Source organism: Triturus cristatus, chromosome 1_2, assembly GCF_964204655.1.
Source record: "Triturus cristatus chromosome 1_2, aTriCri1.1, whole genome shotgun sequence".
In the NCBI taxonomy this organism is placed as follows: domain Eukaryota; kingdom Metazoa; phylum Chordata; class Amphibia; order Caudata; family Salamandridae; genus Triturus; species Triturus cristatus.
Window position 1 is genome coordinate 803,672,229 of NC_140580.1, and position 22,700 is coordinate 803,694,928.

Consider the following 22,700-nt stretch of genomic DNA (forward strand, 5'->3'; position numbering starts at 1 on the left):
TTCTCACTTAACACAGTCTCCCAACATGAGGATTTGTATTCAAGGGGAGGCCCAGCTGTGAAATGTGCTTTTCCAGCACCTTGGACAGCTCTCCAAGGCCACGCTTCAGAGAACGCTACTCTTCCATGCCAACACAGATATTACACAGTGCATGAACCTCTCCAGGGAGCAGATTTATAATTAATAAAAATATATCCTTTGCGGATGATGGGGGGATGAATAACTAGCACGCAGTATTTTGTCTCACTTCCTGTGGCTCCCTGTCCTTATTAGCTTTTAGACAGCGATTTCACTTTTCACAATGTAATATATGACTTATTGGTAACAGCATCTGGCTATGAAGTTAGCTCTGAATGAATGAGTGATTGCATACTTTGCTATATGAAAGCCTTACTCGCGGCTTGAGCAATCCTGGCATCTAGTCTTCATTCTTAGCTGAATGTATATCACTGATACACCTATTTCCAATGTTGTGCATTGAAGAAAAAAAATCACAGCATTTTGGGTGTAGAAGTCTGCATTACGTTGAATTGAGGAAACATAAGAAGACATGTTTTTAAAGCAAAGCCCTGCAATGTAAAACATTTGTTCCGGTGAAACCCAGATATATAATAATTTGATAAAACTAGTGATGTAAAGTTACGGAGTGTGCACACAGTGGGAGGGAGGGTTACTAACACTTTGCTCTGGGTTTGCATCACAGAAGTGGTACAAACTGGGCACATAATGTTGTGTTGAGGTTTGTTTGCCAGTGCAAATCGTTGTTCGCTTTGAAAAGTTGTCTGAAGTAAAGCACTATAGTTTGGAGCCACTTTTTGCTACTTTGCAGCAAGGAGGCGTTCCATGGGTGGAACATGGGCGTTCTAGTGCAACAACCCATGCAAAGGCCTATCTGCTAAAAAGGGAATGCCGGAATTTGCATAAAAGACGTCCAACTCTGGATGTGTACTGCACTTTACAGCACACTTACAAAGTAGGATAAGTGTAAAATATTTCAACGTGCACAATTAGCAATGAAAGGGTACCCTTCCAGTGCAAAATCTGTGTTTGACATCATTAACACAACCTTGCACTATAATGCAAGGGTGTGTAAGTCGATGCAAGGCAGCCAAAAGTGATCCAGCGAAGGGGAGATGAAAACAGCCTCAAACCTTAATAGATATGGTGCTGTTCTGCACTCTCCCTTGTACATGAAACAGCAAAGAAACTTTGGTTGGTGCACTGTATTGTGTGACATTAATATAAATCTACCCTAGTACTCTTATTGCCATCCGTTGCTAATAGTTACATCTCATCTTCTTTGCCACTCATTAAAATCATTGAAAACATTACCTATAACCCACTCTTTACAGAAGAAATATAATGACATTTGTGATGTGACAGAAGAGTGGGCATGTTATTCCACGTCAGGTGCATGACAAATTGCTAACTCAAGGTTTTCCTTTTACAAATCATTGTTACTAGGGTCACTAATCTAATTTGTACAGCTGAACAACTGAGGTAACTGCAACCTACAACTCTAACAGTGCATCATTTTGTTCGACGTCTGCCAGGACTGAAAAGGTGGTGTCTTTGGACATGGAGTCTCTACCAATACTCAGTTGTGGAGCCTTCTTTTATTAACCCAATCAAATCAACAAGTGTTAGGGTTGCAGCTTTGTCCCAGTTAACAGCACACAATCGGGCAAGTCCAAGAAGAATACCCTTGTGGAATGTTGGTCATGTTACAGGAAGTGCTGTTTTGTGGTGATCATGATGTGTTTTCGTTGGTGTTATCAATGTTAATATTTACTTCAGCAATGGCACTAGACATATGGTTTGAACGTGTGCATGTTTTTTATAACTCTGCCCTTAAATAAAGTGGCAACAAGGAAACGTGATGTCAATGCTCCTATGGCTTACTTTTTCACTCACACACGAACTCTAATGTTAAGAGAACTTAAGGGCTAGGGTACCTGCTGTAGGCATCGTTGTGTATCAGGTAATTATGTGGCTGTAACAATAATTAGACAGCCCAGGTAGGGTGTGCAGTTTCTGCAGCGATTGGTAGATAATCTCTGGTAACTGGTTTAAATCATCATTAAATAACATATGCGTTAATGTGTCTGCCGCAGAGTATTGTGTGGAATGTGCAAGTCACAGGGTTATATTCAAGTAATATGGCATGCTTGGTAGGTTTGTTTTTGTGTGGCGATTCTTGATTACCTTAGAGGTCACAAATTACAATCTTTAGTAAAACAGAACAGTGGGTTATGATCAGGCCCACTGGAATCATGCAAATATGCATCTACATTTTCACATATTTATACATTTACCACATTCACCACATACTTCACTACGTACTGCATAGTTCTCAGAATTCATCAAAAACCTCTTAATTATTGTCCTTTATTTTGTTAGAAACAGTTGAGGCCAAGTTCCTTCGAGAAACCCTTGGATCTTTGTTTTCTCACTAATATTTTTAATTAGCAATCACCTGACATTTTGAACTATGTTCTTATTCATTCAATACATTCATTACCACCCTTGATGAGGACAATAATAACAACATTATTAATAATCATAATAATAATGATGGTAAAAATAATAATAATATTAATAATAAAAAACTCATTTTGAGAATAATATTGTCTATTGGGAGACTCACTAGTTGTCCTTTTAAGATGAAACAGGTTGAAATGGGAACACTCAATGTTTATGAAACCCTTACTGTTTTTGTCTAATATTCACTTTTTTAAAATATTGGTTGGAAAGCATTTATAGTTTTTCTGACCTATACACTCTTGGATCAAAACGGCAACTTTTCCAAGTTTTCCAAATTTTGCAAGTGAGCTTACGCATGTTTAGCTATTTAATGGTCTAAAAAGCAAAAAGCACATAAACTCTTTATGTTGAAAAAAAACCTCTTATCATTCCACTTATTTGTTCCTCCAACTACATGGATATTACTTGTTGTATACCTCACAGCAAGACAGTGGCATAGCAAGGGGGCCGGGGGCGATGCCCCCGGCCCCCTTGCTATGCCACTGTCTTGCTGTGAGGTATACAACAAGTGGCGGGTGGCACGAGTTTTGGGGTGGCAGTCTTTCCCTGCTCTTACCTGCCATCTCGGGGCGGCAAACGCCCCCCCTATTCTTCAATCAGCCGCAAGGGGCAGCAAATGCAAAAAATCCTGCAAGCACCCCCCGTTCTTTGCTGTGGCCGCAGTAGGGCGGCAAACATGGGGACCGCCACCGGTGGCCAAAGTGCTTGCTACACCACTGCAGCAAGGGCACATGCAATGCGGCGAGCGCTAGGTAAGTAGTTTTATTTATTTTTATTTCATTTTTACCTATCCCATCATCTGTCGACTCCCCCCCACCCTGCCCCGCCCCCTCCCTGCCCCACCGCTCTTATCTGTGCCCGTGTTAAAATATCCAGACCTGTGGCCTTGTATATATGTTCATGGGTTCAGATTTAAGATCTAAGAAGCAGATCTATGAATCAAATCTAATTGTGCTGTCGTCTGATTCAGAAATTCACGTTTAAAAAAATACTTATCTGATCCAGTAGATAATTAACTATTTTAAATGTTGTCCTGCCCTGCTGAGTGGACTTAATTATTGTGTCCAACACTTGGTGGATCGAAGACCCATTGAACAATTTGCCCATTTCTGGGAGTTTATGATTTTCCTTCTGGTGTAAAGAGCTGTGTTTGAATTTGCAAAGCTGTTTCCACCAATTTACTGATACTTAAGGGAGGGAAAGCTCTGAACCTGAAAAATAGGGAGAGGACAGACTTCTGTCTTCGGTGTACATTAGTATGCACCATTGAAGTTTTGGAGAAAAGGGGGAAGACCTACTTGAGAAGAAACAAGGCCTAGAGCAATGATATGGTCTGAGTTCAAAGAGAATTGCCATTTTGGATTTACCACCATTGTTCAGGATGCTGTGCAGGGCTGGGTTGGTAAATTCATTTTTACTTTTAATGTCATATAGAGGTGGACGAGAGATGGGACATTTATAAATTGGGTGGATGTGGTGCCAATTACAGAACTCTTGTTCTCCCTTCAAAAAGTCCTGTAGAGATATGATGAACTGAGATGAGTATGGGAAGGAAGGAGGAAGGACGGATAAAGCCATCAAGCCCTGAGAGGAGCCTTCGGGTCCACCCACTCATGGCTTCCTCCCTCTGGCTCTCTTGGTCTCTCCTCCCATGACTAGTATCCTAGACTCATCGGTTATCCTCCAATCCTAGTGGAGAATAGATCCACTATGGTGCATTGAAGGTGAAAGGACTCGTTTTAAGACTATACTTGCTGTATATCCAGGAAAAGTAGGCACTTTGGTCTCAGGCTATTGTGCACAGTCACCAAGCAAGAAGCTGAAAGCCTGGGTGACTGAGAATATGATCTTCTGTGGAAGGCCTGTGGGGTGCTTCTGAGAAGCTGAAGGGGCGCAGTTCAGAAGGCTACCAACGTGGGTAGAAAGGCAGGACCAGATCTCCTACAGTGAAGCTACTGTTGCTAGGATGACGGAGCAGTAGCGCAGAGGCCATGCGGAGTTGAAGAAACCTTTGCAGCTGCTGGTACTGGTAATTGGTGAGACCCTCTGAACGGACATGATCCAAAACCCCATGAAAATGTGTCCAGGAGCGACGAAGGCATCCTAATTTAATCTTGCAGATCAGACACAGCTTTGATCTCTTCCACAAAGTGCTCTTGGGTGCGGGAACCTGAGAACACGAAAACATAATCGCACATTTCCTCATGGGTGGCTTTGAAAATATATGGCTTCTAAAAAAATATCACTGATTTGAATAAGCATTTTTAAATAACTTTCCTTTGGCGTTATCCCCCATGTACTGGTACTCCTGTCTGCGAGCAAGATCTGGCAGAGAGGGAAAGCAGCATTATCCGCCAGCAAAGTGCGCAACATCTGAGGAGCTCCCATCCCCAGCTATGACCAGTCTCTACAGCAGTGCTGCCACTAAAATGGAGCAGCACCAGGGAGGGTAGAGGGGAGGCAGATGCTGCTGAAGCAAACAGACCATACACCCACTTAATATCATGCGTGGCCAATAATGAAGTAGCTGACAGCGCATATGCACTGAGGAGCAACGTGGTGTCTGGAGTGTGTGCTTCTGTGCCCCTTTGGGGCAAAGGCACCCCAAATTGCAGGCATTTGTGAGTGCAGACCAATCGATAAAAAACCTAACTAGCAATTTTTCTTTTGAATATGAAAAACTCAAAGTGAAATAAAGCTGTTTTCAGCCAGCAGGATGCCTTTGGAACAACATTTAAATGATTCAAGCTTTTCCCATGGAATGGGGAGTAGCATGTTAAGCACAGTCTACTCCTCTCTTATTGTATCCACTCATCCTGGGATGTCCATCAAAGACACCATTCTGCCCGAGTGCACTTAGGAGCCTTGTCCAATGCCCCCACTTCTAGGCAGAGGACCCTAGATCCACCTTAACACCTGAGACCTTAACACATGAGACCAATTTACCCAAATTTGTTATAGGTCCTGACATCCTTGAAGAGAGTATTGACAGAAGAAATCAGGCTCAAAGGAGCCAAGACAAACAGGTTGCAGTGAGATCCTTGACACAAGCTCCACCCCTCTCGCAGCCCTCACTATTTTTACCCACTCACTGATTCTGACAAAAAGTCAGTAGGCAAAATGAATGCCAACTTTAGTGTGTTCACATGCACAAAACAGTGATGGCTCAGTGGAGGTATGCTTGCATATGTTTTCTCTTGGATTTCTACCCTAGCTCAGTTCAGGTAGTGAGGGAAATGACATTGGGATACGAGGTGCAAAGTGACTCCGTCTAAGCAATTGCACAACCTCGTCTAGCACAGCCCCCACACGCAAATCAGCCTTAGTCATAATTAATATATCCGGGGAGTGCAGACACACTAAAGTGAATCGTCAGTATAATAAAAGATTGCCTCCATCTGCCTGAAACACAGCTGACTATAGCCCATCCTCTGCCCTTCCCTCAACCCCGCCACCCCTCAGAAACCATAAACAGCCTGACAGCACTTCCTTTCTGTGTGAAAGGGTGATGCAGCCTGATTTAGGTCAACAGCCCACATAAAATAAAAACAGAAAACACAGAAAGAATTAGGGCCCATATGCATCAAAGCAAAAACCGTTCGCAAACGGGCAGATTCTCAGAATCTGCTCCTTTGCGACCGGTATTTTTGCATTTGGGATGCATCATTCCAAATGCAAAAATCGCAATTTAAGTGATCTCTAAATTGCGATTACTTAAATTGCGATTGCATTTAAGGAATCTCAAATTGAGATTCCTGAAATGCAATCCACTAAAGTTAAAAAATTAGCGATTTCGCTAATAGGGGGAGAAAATTACCATGAAGTTGAACTTCATGGTAATTTGCAAAAACGTTGAAAAATGCACTAAAGTGCATTTTTCAAAGTTCCATTTTACACACACACATGCCCTTGGGGCGTGTGTGTGCAAGATGTACTCATATGCAGATTTCAGGGGTGCAACAGGGTGTCCTTTTGACACCCTGACACCCTTGAAATTGCATGAGCAATTTGCAATTCTCTAATTGAGAATCGCAAATTGAGAAGATCTTCCCATTCATTCCTATGGGCCTCTAGACCCATAGGAATGAATGGGGAGGTATTCCTTAATTGTGAGTCGCAATATGCGAGTCGCAATTAAGGAATGTTTAGAAATCGCTATTTTTTAAGCGATTTCTACATGCATAGCCTTTTGCTATTCCTTATTAGCGAATCCTTATTTTTCGCTAATACGGAATCGCAAATGGCATTGTTGATGCGTGTGCCAGTATGTCACCTAGGGGCACATGCATCAAACTATTTACCAGTCACAATTGGACCGATTTGCAGAATCGGCCCCTTTGCGACTGGTAAATAGCCTTTGGGATGCATCAACCCCAAAGGCATTCTCAAAATAGGTAATCGCAATTTTTGCGATTACCTATTTTGCAAATGCAGTTAGGGAATCGAAATGTACGATTCCCTAAATGCAATGCAAGAAGCATTCTCAGAATGTCACATTGCATTAAGGAATCACAAATTACCATCAACTTCAAGTTGATTGTAATTTGCAATTCCTTAGAAAAATGCACAAAATTGCATTTTTTTAAGTGCCATGTGGCGCATACACGTGCCCTTAGGGCATGTGTGTGTGCCTCTTGTGCACAAATACCAGTTTTGGGGGTGCATCAGGGTGGCCTTTTGGCCCCCTTGCACCCTTGAATTGCATTCACAATTTGCGATTACCTATTTGGTACTCGCAAATTGCGAATGCTTTCGCTTTCATTCCTATGAGCTTCTATGAATGGGAAAGGATTCCCTAATAGCAAAGCGCAATTTGCGATTCGCTAATGTGGAATTTGTAGGAATCGCTATTTTTTCTGGGAAACGTACATGCAAAAGAAATTGCGATTCCTTAATAGCGATTCCTTAATAATCGCTATTAAGGAATTGCAATTCCTTTGCTTGACTCATGTGCCCTAAAGTTAAGTTTTCACACTCTCCCTGTCGTGTAATTTCATGCTCTCTGTGGACTTCTCTTTATCTTTGTGAAGGGGGGTTTGGGGATATGCGCCCTATTTATAGAATTCACATTGTTATCTGACTCTTTACCTGCTGTGCATGCCTCCATTTCTATTCTGCAAGCTTCCAAATTTGACACTTTTAGGAAAAATGCCTTTGTGTATACTTTTTGCAAACCCCAATCCACTCACGCCCACCCGTGTTGGCCCTCCTTCCCCTACTGTTCTTTTCCATTTGCCTCCTTTCATTAGTTTTCTCCTGCTTCGACTGCCCCGCCCTAGAGCCCCCACCCCTTCTGTTCAGTCACCTTTTTATGCTCTTTCCAGGTTTCTCTTTCCGCCCTGCTGCTTCCCTAAACCAGCGCGAGCTCTTTCATTTCACCGGAGCGTCCTTCTCAACAGGCGCCTTCTGTCTGCCACTGAGTGTGTGTGCGTGCGTGTGGCGCGCGGGGATGAGGCGGGGCTACTTTAGGTCAAAACTTCAACGTGCTGTAGTTACTGTGGCACTGGCCACCCAGCCAGAGATCTTCAAGTCACTGTCTCTGTTGATAGAGGGTGTGGTGTGGTGCTGATGTGGGTTGGCATGACAATGATTGACATCCCAGCTCGCTCCCACCACCCGCGACCGTGAGAAGCATCCTGTGCAGCAATGTACGGACGCAGAGCAACGACTCGTGGAACTGTCCGCCTGTGCACCCTGGATCTCGTTTTTTAGGAAACGCGCGAGGTGCATCAAAAAAAAAGTCCCGCTTGACTCCCCCTAAGCAGAATGACGCGCGTGTCTGTGCTGTGCCGGGAGGGCTGACTCTGCTGGAAAGTGGGAGATCCGGGAGGAGCGGGGGCTCGGGTAGCCCGGATGCCTGTGCACGCAGCCAGAGCTGCCGCGTGAGATTCATAGCTGCAGCCCACTGCCATTTCATCACCAAGGCTCCCTTCGCATCTTTCCTCTGCCTCCTCGGTCCCTCGGCAATTACTGCAGCCAGCAGCCCCTGCCTAATTCCCGCAGCACCGCTCCATGATTTGTTAAAGGGATCTCTCCAATGGGCTATAAAGCGCCGGGTCGGGGTTTGGCAGCCCCTCACTCTGAGCCTTTTTTCACCTAATACCTGCTCTCAAACCCCTTGCACTTGCTGCGCTACTTTCATCCTTCTTGTCGCACGCGCCTACCACCCAGCGGTGCGCAGACACCACGTACAACAAACTGCAGAACACCTTTCGCCGCTCTGGAACACTCAGCATGGATGGTCCTGCCCGGCATGACACCGGAGGATGCTAACTTCAGGAGTCGCCCCTGTGTGCTAACTTTCCATTTCTCCTCTGGTTTTCCGCTCAGGCGCGCGGTTTCATTTTTTAATAGCTGGTTTCGTGCAACTTGGTCCCTGCTGCTGTTTTGTGCGCGTTCCTCTCTTTTTATGTTCAACAGTAGACGTGATCAGTGCTCTTTCGCTCTTCCTCTCGAGGTTACACATGCATTTGCCTCCGCTTGTTCTGGGCGTCCAAGCGGACCTGACACAGCTGCCGAATAACTCTGCGTTTCACGAATAAATAAAACATAAATACTGCCTCGCCTCTGTGCAGACATGTCCTCGTTTTTGGGAGCTTCGGCGACATCCGCACTTCTGAACAGCTAAAGCAGCCAATGACTCTCAATCTGCTATGGAATACACCCATTTCTAAGTTTGTTTTTTGCGTCGTTTTTTCTGTTTGGAGTGGCTGTCCAAATGGATGAGTACATGAAGATCTGATCCCAATTTGTGATACGTGACCATGAGGATAAAACACATGTTAGGCATCAGGTAAGACGCCTATCTCGTTGGTGTATTTGAAAGCATGTCGTCTTCAGCTAATGTGGGGCTGTTTTTATCTTTTCTTTCTTTTCTCTTTTTACAGAGGAAATACTCTTTTTTGTATTGTGTAACCAAGGCACCTTTATTGTTTTATGTGTGTGCTTTTTCCCCTTTCCTGGTTTTTGAAAGCAGCATCAGTTTGGCTGCCGTGCAGCCAGGCGGGTTCTATTATTTCGCGACTTCCAGCGTGAATTCCCTTAGAATGGCAGAAACCAAATCTTTCTTTACTGTGGTTTCTTTATTGAAACAGTAAGATTTAGATCACATTGCACGTCACCAGCTCCTATTTAAACAGCGACTAGAATAGGCACTACATGCAAAGAGATGTTTGTGAAGGCGTTCCATCGCACATTCAGTCTTGTATATGTTCATTTTCAGTGTAGGTGCCTGAAGAACAAACATCGACCTCAAGATCCCTGTACGATGCTTTATAATCTCTCTTGGGGTCTGGTGCGCGCATTATGCAATTCTGCCCATCACCGCATCTGAGATAGGAGTCGCATATTTGAGATAATCTGTAAACTCCTGGATTGTGCCTGCATCTGTGCTGCTAAGTATGAACGCACAAGTAGAAGCGCAGCATCCGTTCGTATGCCTCGCATAATGGTGAAAGGCAAGTGTATGTACAGATAAAAGTTTGAAGAAGCGTTCCTGCATTGTTTGCTTATCATGGCAGCATGGTTTTAACCATTGTTTGTGCATAATGCACGTCTTTCACTGTGCGACATTTCTGTTTCATAACACTCCGACTCTAGTGAAAACATAGGGAGGCAGCGAAAATGTCACACGCATGTAAGACGATTTAACCCTTTACTGCGCATGAAGTCAGGGCATTCCTTGGAGACGGTTTGATGTTGTCTCCGTTTCCTGACAAGGGACTTTAGGAACAGAGCTGCTCCTCTCTAATTTGTCCGCTAGGGGGCGAAAGACTCCTACTTTGGCGTCTCGCTGTTGAAACTGAATCTGAAATGGGCTGCATCTGTTCCCAGTACAAAGCATGGCGTTGTGGAGCCAGGGGATGAGTAGGAGTCTCTCAAACACCCTGCCTTTGGATTCCTGAAGGCGGTGACTGCTGGAGGTGCTTTTGTTCGCACCTTCTAACGTCTCGCGCTGTCTTAGCCCATAGTTACACGTGACGCTAATTAGGGCCCGCCTTTTTCTACCTTCGATAAACATCTTTTTCTGGGGAGGCGATGACTGCATGTGTCTTTTTGCCATTTATCCATCCCCTTCGTCCCCCTTTCCTACCTACAACAGCCTCTTTTTACAGCTCCAAAGCGTAGAGTAGCTAAAACAATAGAGACGTAGCATAAAACGCTCCACATAGACCAGCGTTTGTATACGATTACTGTTGTTAGCTCAAAAGTAAATGATGCTTCCTCTTTTTGGCATCCGTAGGCTAAAAGGCCATGTTGACCCAAGGTGCTGCATATCACGCTCGACCTTAGAAGCGAGCACTTCACTAGTGAATCTTTCAAACTATGGCGCACTTTTTAAAGCTTGTACATGTGCGCTGCTTATTACTGGAATCGCCGTAAAGCAGGACTAGACTTGACTCCATTTTTTAGACATTTATCATATAATTATATTATACACTGATTCATTTTTATAGGACACCAGCTTTAAACTCGCAAATAATATTTTACAGAACGTATTTTGCAAGAGGGAATCTTTGCAGGTTACGTTACGGCATTTCTCATTGCCGAAAATCCCACAGGTGGGTGTGCTGCGTGTAAGACCGTCGTGTATCTTGTGACCAACGTAGGGGCGAGACATGGGAACACTTCTCTTTACGAAGACACGTCACCGTGCTGAATGTTTAACATCAACCAACGCAGGTGGCATGCTATATATGTTCACGGATGCGTGCCTACAAGGGAGGCACTGTTCTCGTTTCAAGCCTCACATGTGGTGTTTGCCCTCATTTCAAGTCTGACATGGGCTTTCCCTCGTTACCACTGAAAGCGTTCAAACTACTGCGCATTTGTTTTTTATTATTAAGGCAAAAATTAAAGCGTTTCTCTTTGTTCGTCAGCACTTGATGCTGTGTGCGTGTACCCGAGTGTGTGCATGCATCTGTGTTTGGGGAATTTCTGTGTGTGCTCAGGCGTGTGTGCTGTCCTGTGTCTGTCTGTTTTTAAGTGTGTGTGTGTGTGTGTGTGTACGTGTGTGTCCGTATCTGCGCAGTTTTTAAAAAACATTGTTTAACTTTTTAGTGCCTGTGTACGTGTGGGTTTCTGCATCAGATTGTGACTGAACGGTACGCGCATGTGTGTGGCACAGAGTACTGACGTCTATGGAAAGTTTCTAAATAACAATGAATCGTTTTGCCCGTGGTCTGGCTAATCACCGTGCGCAAATAAAGCCACACGTATATCTCTTCATCCATTAATGTGTTCTACAGAGAGGGGAGAGCTGGTGGGGGGCAGGGGGGGGGGGGGTATGAGAGTAGACCTGTGATGTAAATTACAATTTTACGAAATGTTTTGTGAAACATAATGGCATTGTATGCGCTGCGTTTGCTTTTTTCATTTCTGATATGAGAAATGAGCGCACAGTGCAAGTAAAGCTACAGCCAGACTAGAGGGTGACTAGTGGGCACGAGAGAATGAGTTCATGCAAGCCTCTGGGCCCCGCCTTATCATGTCTGTCACTCCCCGAGTGAAGAAACAGAGACATACACGACGAGTTATTATTGTTCTTAAAGTACACCTTCTACAACATGTAACTTATCGCACCTGGAAAAAAGAGTGCAGGTGTGTGTATTGCCTTTTTGTCTAAGACTGCTCTCCAGCAGATGAACATACTTCATTCCCGACGTCTTCAAATCCTTATCATTAACTACTGGGGTAATACTTTTTATTTTTAAAAAAATGGGATTACTGTACAATTTATAAAGCAGCATTAAGTAAAGGGCGTATTCTTCTGTTCAGAATGCCCACGATTGTCCTCATTTCTTGATGAGTGTCTGTTTACAAACTGCCCCAGTCCATATATGAATCTAGCTCTAAGCATCCATACGTCCGTCCGTCCATCCTTCATCCATCCATCCATCCATCCATCCATCCATCCATCCATCCATCCATCCATCCATCCATCCATCCATCCATCCATCCATCCATCTGTCCTCCCATGAATTCAGTCTTGACCCATCAATCCACCAACCCATTCATTTGTAATTCCATCCATTTGCACACTGCCATCATCCATGTATGAACCCATCTATCTATACATCCATCCATCCATCTGTCCCCCATGAATTCAATCTTGACCCATTGATCCAGCAACCCATTCACTTGTCATTTCAACTATTTACAAACTGCCATCATCCGTTTATGAATCCATCTATGCATCCATCCATCTGTCCTCCCCTCAATTCAGCCTTGACCTATCAATTTACCAACACATTTAATTGTAATTCCATCCATTTACAAACTGCCATCATCCATTTATGAATCCATCCATCCATCTAGCCATCTCTGACCCATTGATTTACCAGTCCATCCATTTGTCATTCGATCCAATCTTGAATCCATCTTCATAATTTTGAGCCTTACTTTAGCAAGACTGGTTACAGGTATATGGCTAGAAATGGGAATATTATATTTGAAATGTTTCCTTTAAATTTGCTAAATTCTCCATGAAAGTTTGATTTTCAGCAGGACAGTTAGTTGACACATTATAGCTTCAACATTATCTCATCTTACATTATGCTGTGCATGCCCTGCACCCCCCTTGCAACCACATCTTTTCTCTGTATGGGTTTGTACACACCACTAGATCAGTTACCTAGTATAGAAATGGAATGCTGTGGCCACTCAGAAGAGCTGCAGCCTGACACAGGGATATCTGAGCCCAACCTTACTTTGAAATGTCAAAGTAAAAACATACTCAGAGGCAGTGGCGGCCAGCACACATGGTAGGTATGAGGGCAGGAGTGGGGCAAAGCAGGGGAAGCAGGTTTAAAAAAATAAAAAACTTACCTTCTCATTGCTTCTTCGCCGTATCTCTCCTCCATAGTCCTCCTTCGCTGCCCTGAACAGGAAGCACACCCAGACTCCTAGTCAGCCAATCATAACGCTGCCTTAGCAGCATTGTGATTGGTCTGAGCGTCATGTTTCGGCACTCAGACACTGACTGAGAGCATGAGCATGTTCTCCCTGAAGGCTGTAATGCAGACAAGCAGTCATTGCGCACTTAAGAGGGTGCTACCACTCTTCCCCTGACCCGCCCCCTCACGCAAAGCTGCCGGAAGTAGGACAAATTAAAATGATAATAACGCAAGTTATTATAATTTTATTTTCCCTTTATTTCACTGCTAAAAAGCAGTGGGGCGACGCTTTTCCACCTTAGAGGATGAAACAGTCAGGAGTGGCCACACCAGAGCAGTAGCACCAAGAACCATACCTCCGGTAAACACCCCTGGAGCAGACCTGAACCAGTTTTCACTTGTATCCAGGGCTCCCTGGTGTTCACATTGTTCATTCCCTCTAGTTAAGCACGTACAGGGCCTCACTCCTCCTAGTTAGGCACGTACAGGGCCCCTTGATTGTGCATACCAGATGTGGTCGCAACAGTTTGCCTTGGATTAAGCCTGAGGCAGGAGTGACGTTTTGATTGTGCTGCTGAAATTACCACAATTCCTTAATTTCTTGTTTATAACAATGTGGGAAATTTCCTGAAATTTTGCATTACGCTAATTTGCGTAACTTTTTTTTACTTGAGCAGGCACATCACTCAAAACATTTTGTGAGATGCCAGCGGGGACTGGTTTGTAGAAAAAAAGTCTTGTTGAGAGTCATATACCCCTCAATCCGGCCTTCTGCCAGTATGTCTTGAGTCTTTTTTTAATTTATGCCAGGTGTGCGCGTGGATAAAGAAAAGTGATGCAAGAGCCCAGCAAACCACATTTCATTACAAAAGCATAATTTCATGACATTTTCATAGAATTTTGAAAAATTGTGTGTGGAAAATAATGGGATTTTGCAGCCACAATGAAAATTGAATAGGACGTGCAACATGCATGCTGCTTTTTCAGGAACATTATACAATTTCAGGGTATTGGTGTATCAGGCCTACTTCAAAAGTCACACTTCTGATTTATGCTGTAAAGAAGGTTATTTTCTACTGCAGGGTGAGTATGCTTCAATATTGTTTGGGTCTTAAGATTCTCTAAGGACCATAAACCCTTCACATGCCTCATTTTTAGCCACGGCTGTGATACTTGGGACAAGTTCCAAAGCTAATGCTTAACTTGCAAGACTTTATACTCAGTGCTTTAAATGGGCAGGTACTATCCGCGACTGAGTACCTGCACTTCTTTCATTTGAACAGTAGCGGCCAGTGGTGGGAGAGCTGCCGGGTGGTGATGTGGGGTGTAGTAAACTATGGAATATGGCCAAATAGAGGTAAGTAAACATACAAATAAATAAAAATAATTTCATTGCGCGCGCTGCATTGCCAAATGTGATGCAGCATGCGCAACAAAATTCGTTTTATTTATTTATATGTTTACTTACCTCTATATGGCCGTATTCCGTAGTTTACTACCCCCCACCCTGCCCCTCCCCTCCTCACATCACAGCTCGGCAGCACTCCCACCACCGGCCGCTACTGCATTTGAAAGGCAGAGTACCTGCACCTTTCAGCACTGGTGCAATACATTTAATGGGAGAGTATCAGCACTTTGAAAGGAGCAAACAGGTACTTTGAAGAGGGAGTGTCTGCACTTTTATATTTCCAATTGAAGCACTGTTTAGGCTGCTATTCAGTGCCTCTGTTTACTTTTCTACTTTGTTCCCGTCACTTTTATTAGCTCTTTATCCAGCATTTAGGACTTTCAAGCTTGTTAACACATGGCAATATGGACCATTACCAAGCACTCATGTGGTTGGGAAAATACTCAACACTCTATAGTTCCTCAGTACTGCACCATGAACAAATCTGCAGCCAATCCCATCAGAAAATTATTGTGCGCCACAATTTATCTTCACTAGTCTTCAAAACGGTGTTTTCCATATGAGAAGTATTCCGATAGGAGATCAACATTTAAAGAAAACTGCGAAAATCAAGTGCATTGCAACCAGTGAGCTCTGCTCAGTTTCAAACTGCTTTTCTTTCTTGCAATCGAAGGATATTAGAAGGGATGCCTGTGATTGGACACACGGGTTGTCCAATCAATGCAGTGTATCTATGCCATCTCCTGCACTCTTATTGGTTTCTCCCACTCCAAAGATGTATACTATATGATGTTGCTGTTCCTTACCCTTCAGGATCCTGGGGAAAGTGCATACAAACAAATACAGAGAGACAATCAAACGCCCTTCTTTCCTAGCTATTACCACACTGATATAAATGCTAATTATTATTTTTTTAAATTATCATTAATATCATTGATCTACTTGTATGAATATATTCAAAGGAATCAACATTTAACATCTAGTGTCCGGTGTGAGTCCAATCTTCCAAAATTACCAAGCCAATCTTGTGCATAACTTTAGTTGATCAGTGTCAGTTGCTGTGCATTCATTGAAATGTTGTTATATTTTCGAAGCACCACTGTCAGATATGTTAGGTCTTCATTCTCACATGTGCTTGGAGTAACTCTACCTACAGCCAGCATATAGCTAATTATTCCAAGCGGATAACACAATGCTTAATAAAGAACTTTTCCTCGTGAGGACTATTTTCCCGAAGACAGTTTTTACATATCACGTTTTGAAACACGCCAACACATTAGGGAATCCATGCCCAATGTTTTACTGTCATAATCACGCTGTGAAGCTTAAGTTGATATTGACCAGCGTGATTATTTGTGCGAATATGTTAATATTCATAAAACAGTTTGTTGGCTCATCTGTTTGGAAGGATTCTCTGTTTTTCCAAATGATACATTTATTTGCATACATTATATTTTCATTGACCGCAGAGACACAAACATTCAAGTGATTGAGTAAACCAGCAAAAACTTTAGGCAAGAGTTATACAAATAACAAGATTTTGCAATTCAATTAGATATGAAGCATTAGCATTTTGAACTATAATTCTTGATAAAAAACAGAAGACTGGCAAAAAAACCCAGGCAAACAAATTAGCATGTTGGATTTTTAATTAACTTTGGCCTTTAGTTAAGCAACATGCTGAAAATGTACCCAAATACAGTGAAACAATCATAACTGAAGCGGCAACGTCGCCAAATGTAATAGAGTCTCTGCTTGATGTCCTGTTAAGGTAACTGTAAATTAGGAAAGGCACGCTCAATTAAATTAGGACGCTGTGCCAAAAATATTCTGCTAAATAGCAGCTCACTGGAAGTGCAGCAAGCCATGATATGCAAATACATGTAAATGTCCTTATTGCAAAATATTTCACCTTTTCTAGTCTTTGCATCCTTTTCTTTGCAGCCTCTCATGATCTGCTGACAGCTTGTGTTATAACGATTTTCTTTTTTAAAGAAATCATGACAGTGTCCAGCGATGTGCTTGCTCATCGTGTGTCAGTTTCTTTCTGCCCCACGCTCTACGCGGAAGTGATTTGGCCTGTAATCAATGTTGACTCATTGACCATGTCACATATCAATTCCACTCAGGTTAACTGAGCTAGGAGTCCATGAAAGAGTTCGCACCTTCAAGCAGCCTTTAGCAGCTCTAGTAAAGGTGGACATGTGAGGTTACTACAGAGAGTGATGTGTGCGGAAAAATGTATCTCCACGCATGAATGATCCAGAGGTCGCAAGCCAGGTGGATTAATATGGATACTGCCATCCCATCCCAGTGGAAAACATGTACATTGATTCTGTGGCTCTATTGACTTTTGAAGCCAAGAGCACGTGTGATACAATTGTGCTTTACAGTGGCTGGCACTATCATACTCTTTGATTGCCTGGGTACTTCTTTATTCCTTCTAAAACACATTGTCCAGCCCCACCCTCTTCCGAAACAAATTCGTTCCACTTTTCTAGTCCGCATGCAAACACTTGGTTTCGCATGCACTTGTAGAATGTATAACACTTGGGTCTGAATTTATAGACGGCCAAACATTCATATGATTTAGAAGCAGGAACATTTTAAATGTGCATTTATGCTGATGTATGTATGTTTTATGTTAAACTGAAAACCTTTGTCCACCAGCACATTGCTTTGGAGCAGGTTTAGGTCTTGCTGCTTCACAGGTTTATGTAGAAATGTTGCAATCCTCCCTTTCTTTTATATGTTACCTTATTTGTTTTTAAAGGCTTGCTATCATCAGTAGAGCATCATTTCAGGGAGGCACCATGTCAATTCACTGTAACGGAGGGTTCCCTGATGGTTTGTCACACACTCTGATCCTTAGACACCTTGGGAAAGGAGGTGTGTGAAAAAGGGTTGATGGTGTGGTGCATTTCCTCAATGGGCATACTGTGACTGACAGGCAGTGTGCACTCTCCCTTCACAAATAGCTGTGAGGAGCAGGCTAAACAGTTGTTTCAAAGGGTGTGGCAAAACTGATATTCTGGAGAATGTGGGCTCATTTGTTCAATTAGCTGCCATTTGTTGGGAATGCGAGGGAGGGTTAAGCACAGAAACAGTTATCATGGGCGGTAGACTTTGATATGCTGAATTGGAATGGACTGAAATGAAGGGAGCCCACATTACCAATGCTGTCTTTTGATAAATCTTATATTTTAATGCATTTAATTTAATTTCTTCTTACTTCCTTTTGTTTTTAACATTTGCTTAGTGCACTTTCATTTAGTGGGATTTCGGCTTGTATTTTTAGTCTTTAACTTCAGTTGTTTAATATTTTATGTGTTATTTTGCTGGTAGAAGCCCTAGGTGTAAGTGTGTGTGTTACCTTAAACCGTACACGTTGACCTGTGTCATAGCATCTCAAATGTAGTGTCTGGCAAGAGTAGATTATATCTATTTGCTTTATTTGCTTACATATATCTGAAGGATTGTTTTTACTTCATGAACGTCTTTCATGCAGTGATTTGTAAAGTGGGGATAAACAAAAAAAAGAGAGTAACTTGACCACGACAATGTTTTTATTGGGATCTAGGGATTACAATACTTTTATTTAGGAATAGAGAGAGCTCATTAATGAGCACAAGGCTTGGTGTAAAGATATAAATCGTGCACTGGTGTAGCACACTGCTAGAGCTCACACAGATCTGGTGAATTGTGGTGAGAGATAAAAATATTTTGATGAATGTTTATCTAACCAGAATATTTCAAAGACCTGATAAAACAAGGCTATGGGAAGGGGCTTTAAAGAAGTTTAAGGAGCGGGTGGATTTCCACAATGTGTCTTTTTAGGTTAGAGATCCATTTTTGGAGACTTGATTTGATTTATGATTTTTTGACAAAATGCACCAAGAGCAGAGGTACTTCAGAGCTATTCTAAAAACTAGTGACAACGGGGCAATGAAGATTTGCTCACCCTACAGCTAAAATGTCATCATAATGAATTGCAGTAGACTGTAATTTGATGTGATCATATTAAAGATAGAATAAATTCATTAATTGTTTTTGAATTGAAAGAAAGAGCATTTTATATGTTCCAGATGATAGAAATGGCGATCACAAACAATTTATTGCAACACTTGGGTTTTAAATGTCTAGTTAAAGAGGCTATTTTTAACACACATACATCAAAAGACTGGGAAGAGTGGGCACCAAGGTTCTAGCTTGCAACAGAAAACCAAGTACTCCAACTCCTTCTTGGAGACTGTTGGCCCATCAATAGCTGCCAAACGCATTCAAGGGTAACAAGAGCTAAGAAACCTAAACAAAAAAGATGGAACTCAACCTAACAAAAATGTGTGCATAAAAATATCTTGAATATTATGTGACCATGCTCACTAACAAATGGGTGCTTTATTTTATACAGACAAAACATCTAATATCTGGGTTCTTTCAATGTTATCAGTCAGTCATTATATGGAGACTAAAATAGAAATATTTGCAATAGCTAAAATGTCAATTGGGTCATCGGTAGGCCTATGTGTATCTTTATTTGGTTTTCTGGTCCTTGAACTGAAAATGTCTTCCATCATTAACCTAGTTTCTGGCACAAAAAAATGATTACTACTGTGAGAAGTTGGCCTGGTATATGCTGTCCACTAGATATAGTGGGCACCTTGCACCATTCCAAACAACCCCTTAGAGATGATAGGTTAAAGACAACCTTATTTGAAAGCTATGCTAGTGGTAGCTGTGGAGGGCAGCCTTCAGGCTAAGTCTTGAAGGAATGTAAAGCAGCTAGTTTTACCAGTCTATAAGCTCTTGAATGACCAAATGAAAGGAGAACCACACCAGGTATATATATAAAATATATGTATTTATTATTAAACACACCTGACTAGTCTCTTTATGAGGCTAGAGGTCAAAGCACATATGTTACACTTCAAATATCACAGTAAATTAGCACAATATACAATAGGCCCTAGGGGGGAACCAAACCATATAATAAGAAAGTGGTAAAGGAACCACGACTTGACTAGACACAAGGCCTAGAACCTGTAGAATCGCTTGGACCCCAAGGAACCACCCAAGGTAGTGACACAGGGGTCCCACGGGGGACATGTGCAGTGTGAGAACACAGCCACGAGCCCCGTTAGCTTCTATGGGGAAAGTCGCAGTTGGAATTTTAAAGTTTAAGGACACTTAGGGGGGGACTAGGAACAAACCCTTTTGGACTTAGATGGTTCTAGGGCCAACACCCACGGGAACACCAGAGTACTCGTGTTACCTCACCCAGGGAAGCCGGGTGCATAGGTGTCAAGTGGCGTCGGGTCGCGGCGTCGTTTTCAATGGCAGGAGACTGAAAAGTGCTGATGTCGGCAAGAGGAGAAGTGTCCGAAGAGATCCAAGCCTGGATGGAAGATGTGAAGAACCTGAAAGCAGAGGGGACACAGTCTGGGTCACTTGCCAGTGATCATGGGCACAATAGTCGAATGCCCACCGATGTTGGGTGCTTCAGGTGCGAAGAGGGGAAGCTTGACTCTTCGGCCACACAGACCAGGAGGTGTCGAGGACAACCAGGAGCTGGATTCGAGCTGTTCAATGAAGGATGTCGAGTGCTGGAGTGTCAGTGCCCGGGTTGGACACAACAAACCTTGGCAACCGCAACCCACGCAGGAAGAGGAAAGATGCTTCGGTGCGGACCAGCAAGATCTTGGGGACTCTCCAAGTGGTGGAGAATCAGGGCACATCTGGAGCAACCAGAAAAGCCCAATTAAAGTTAAAGTTTCCTTCACAGGGACCCACCAGTCAATGGACTAGGGATCGCAAAGGTACCTCAAGTGAAAACACAAAGGGCCAGCTCACGGAACACTCGTGGAGTGTGGGCCAGCAATCTTCGGTGGAAAATGTGCTAGGGGTCTGGGCTACAGGTAACTCAATGCACAGTCTCAAGGGATGTCGAGAAGCTAATGCACTTGTAAATGTGCCCGGTGTCCAGGGGTTCTGGTTCCACGGCACCCACGAATGCTACGGGTCTCAACTTTGCTGGGGACTTGGGTCAGCCTCTGCGAAGACTGGAAACCCACCTCCTGTGTTGCAAATACTTCGGAGACTGGCAGGAGCTTCGGAGATGCAAACTGGGCAGATGCATCTATGGTGCCTGCCAAGCAGGGAAGTAACTCCTTTACTCCAAGGGAGATTCTTCAGTCATCTAGTCGTGTAGATCATCGAAGTTCCGCGATTTCTGTATCAGAGTTTCGTCCAGGTGTAATCTAAAGTCCTGTAGCCTGGGGTTCCTTTCTGATACCCAAAGAAGGGGTTGGACATACTCTGGGGACCCACCTATGGGAGGGTCAGGAAAGAGGGGTGGCTACACCCATTTCCTTTGTCCAGTTTTGCCCCAGAGCAGGGGCTGGTAGTCCCGGCAACCGGTTTGTGCTGAACTATGCACAGGGACACCAAATGTGCCCCCAGTGCAGACTTCAAAGCACTCCTGGAGTGAACCCACCCAGCCCTAATCCACTAAGGCCTGTCTGGGAGGTGATTACACCTCCCTGTGACAGAAAACCTATTGTCCAGGCCTCCCCTGCCAGAGTATTGGTCAGCAGCAGGAGGCCAGACTTGTGTCTGTGGCTGGTAGCATCCATTTTGTGATGCCAGGGCTCTGGTAGCTGGGTATACCGGTGCTGTCATGTTTCTCCCTGTAGAAGGGGGTATCATACTCCCACACCAGTTACTGGTGTGGGGGTATGATTCCAAGGTGTTTGACACCAAACACGACATGTTTCCATACAGCCATCCCAAAGTTAGCATTTACCGTGAGATTATAATGCACTTAAGAGTATATGGTCAGGCTACATCACAGACAACCCCGGAGAATAGATTCCGAAGGCTGCAGAGGGGCTCTGCTCATGCATGGGCACCCTCTACCATAAAACCAAGCACCCTGCCTTCAGGGTTGATAAGGCCTGCCATAGGGGTGACTGATAGGTTTATATGTGCAGTGATAGGGTGAGATATAGTGAACCTATATCTCAGTAAGGGGTGCATGCGCCACCTTACCCAGGCTGCAGTAGCAGACCTGTGGTGTCATTTTGGAGGGCTTCCTAGGGGTGGCATAAAACATGCTGCAGCCCCAGGTAGGCCTCTGGGGTACCTATACCCTGGGTACATAGTATACCATATACTAGGGACTTATAAGGGCACTCCAGAAACCAATATGTGGTGTACCTAAGGTACATGGAATCAGTTTAGAGAGGAGGCAGTTGGGCTGGGGTCTTGAATAGCAGGGCCCCAGCCAGACTAAAGTTGAAAAACATCAGCAAAAAGTGGGGGTAACCATAAAAAGCAGATCCTACTCTCCTACAACTACTGCTACCAAAAGTTAGGATTAGGTGTCCTTTTAGGCATTATGAACAGAAGCAGAAATATCTACTATATACATGATAACAATATAAATACACAGTGACATATATCTTTCTAAAGCTAGGTATATTTATGTGAATTTGAGTATTCAACAATATGTAAACGTTCTCCTTTTGGCATCCTGATAGAAGACATACCATCTATAATGTACTGAAAGGGCAATCCCACTGGTATCTTTTTCTAGAAGGTAGAACATTTTCATCCTGGCATTAGTTTTATAAACTTGTACCACATATTTTGTGAATTAAAAACTCTCAAATGATTTTGTATTTGAATGTACAAAAACAACCTCTTCCTGAATCTTCTTGGCGGATAAGTACAAATGGAACAGTCAGAGGACTTCTAGATGTGAATGAAGCTGGCGGGGGAGGTGGTAGGTATATTGTTATGTCACACATGCTATTTTGAGTCTGAACATCACAATGTACTTTCCATAAGCTTGT

The 22,700-nt window shown here is 43.3% G+C and overlaps 1 protein-coding gene across 2 annotated transcripts in view; it reads left to right on the forward strand.

The window, feature by feature from the left end:
• The first annotated feature begins 8,207 nt into the window (after positions 1-8,207).
• AJAP1 (adherens junctions associated protein 1) overlaps positions 8,208-22,700 on the forward strand; it is an 896,426-nt gene continuing 881,933 nt past the window's right edge. For both annotated transcript variants that reach the window (XM_085608867.1, XM_085608866.1), the window contains exon 1: positions 8,208-9,337. In XM_085608867.1, the coding sequence (XP_085464993.1) occupies positions 9,309-9,337 (29 nt within the window). In that variant the 5' untranslated portion in view covers positions 8,208-9,308. The remainder of the gene's footprint in view (positions 9,338-22,700) is intronic.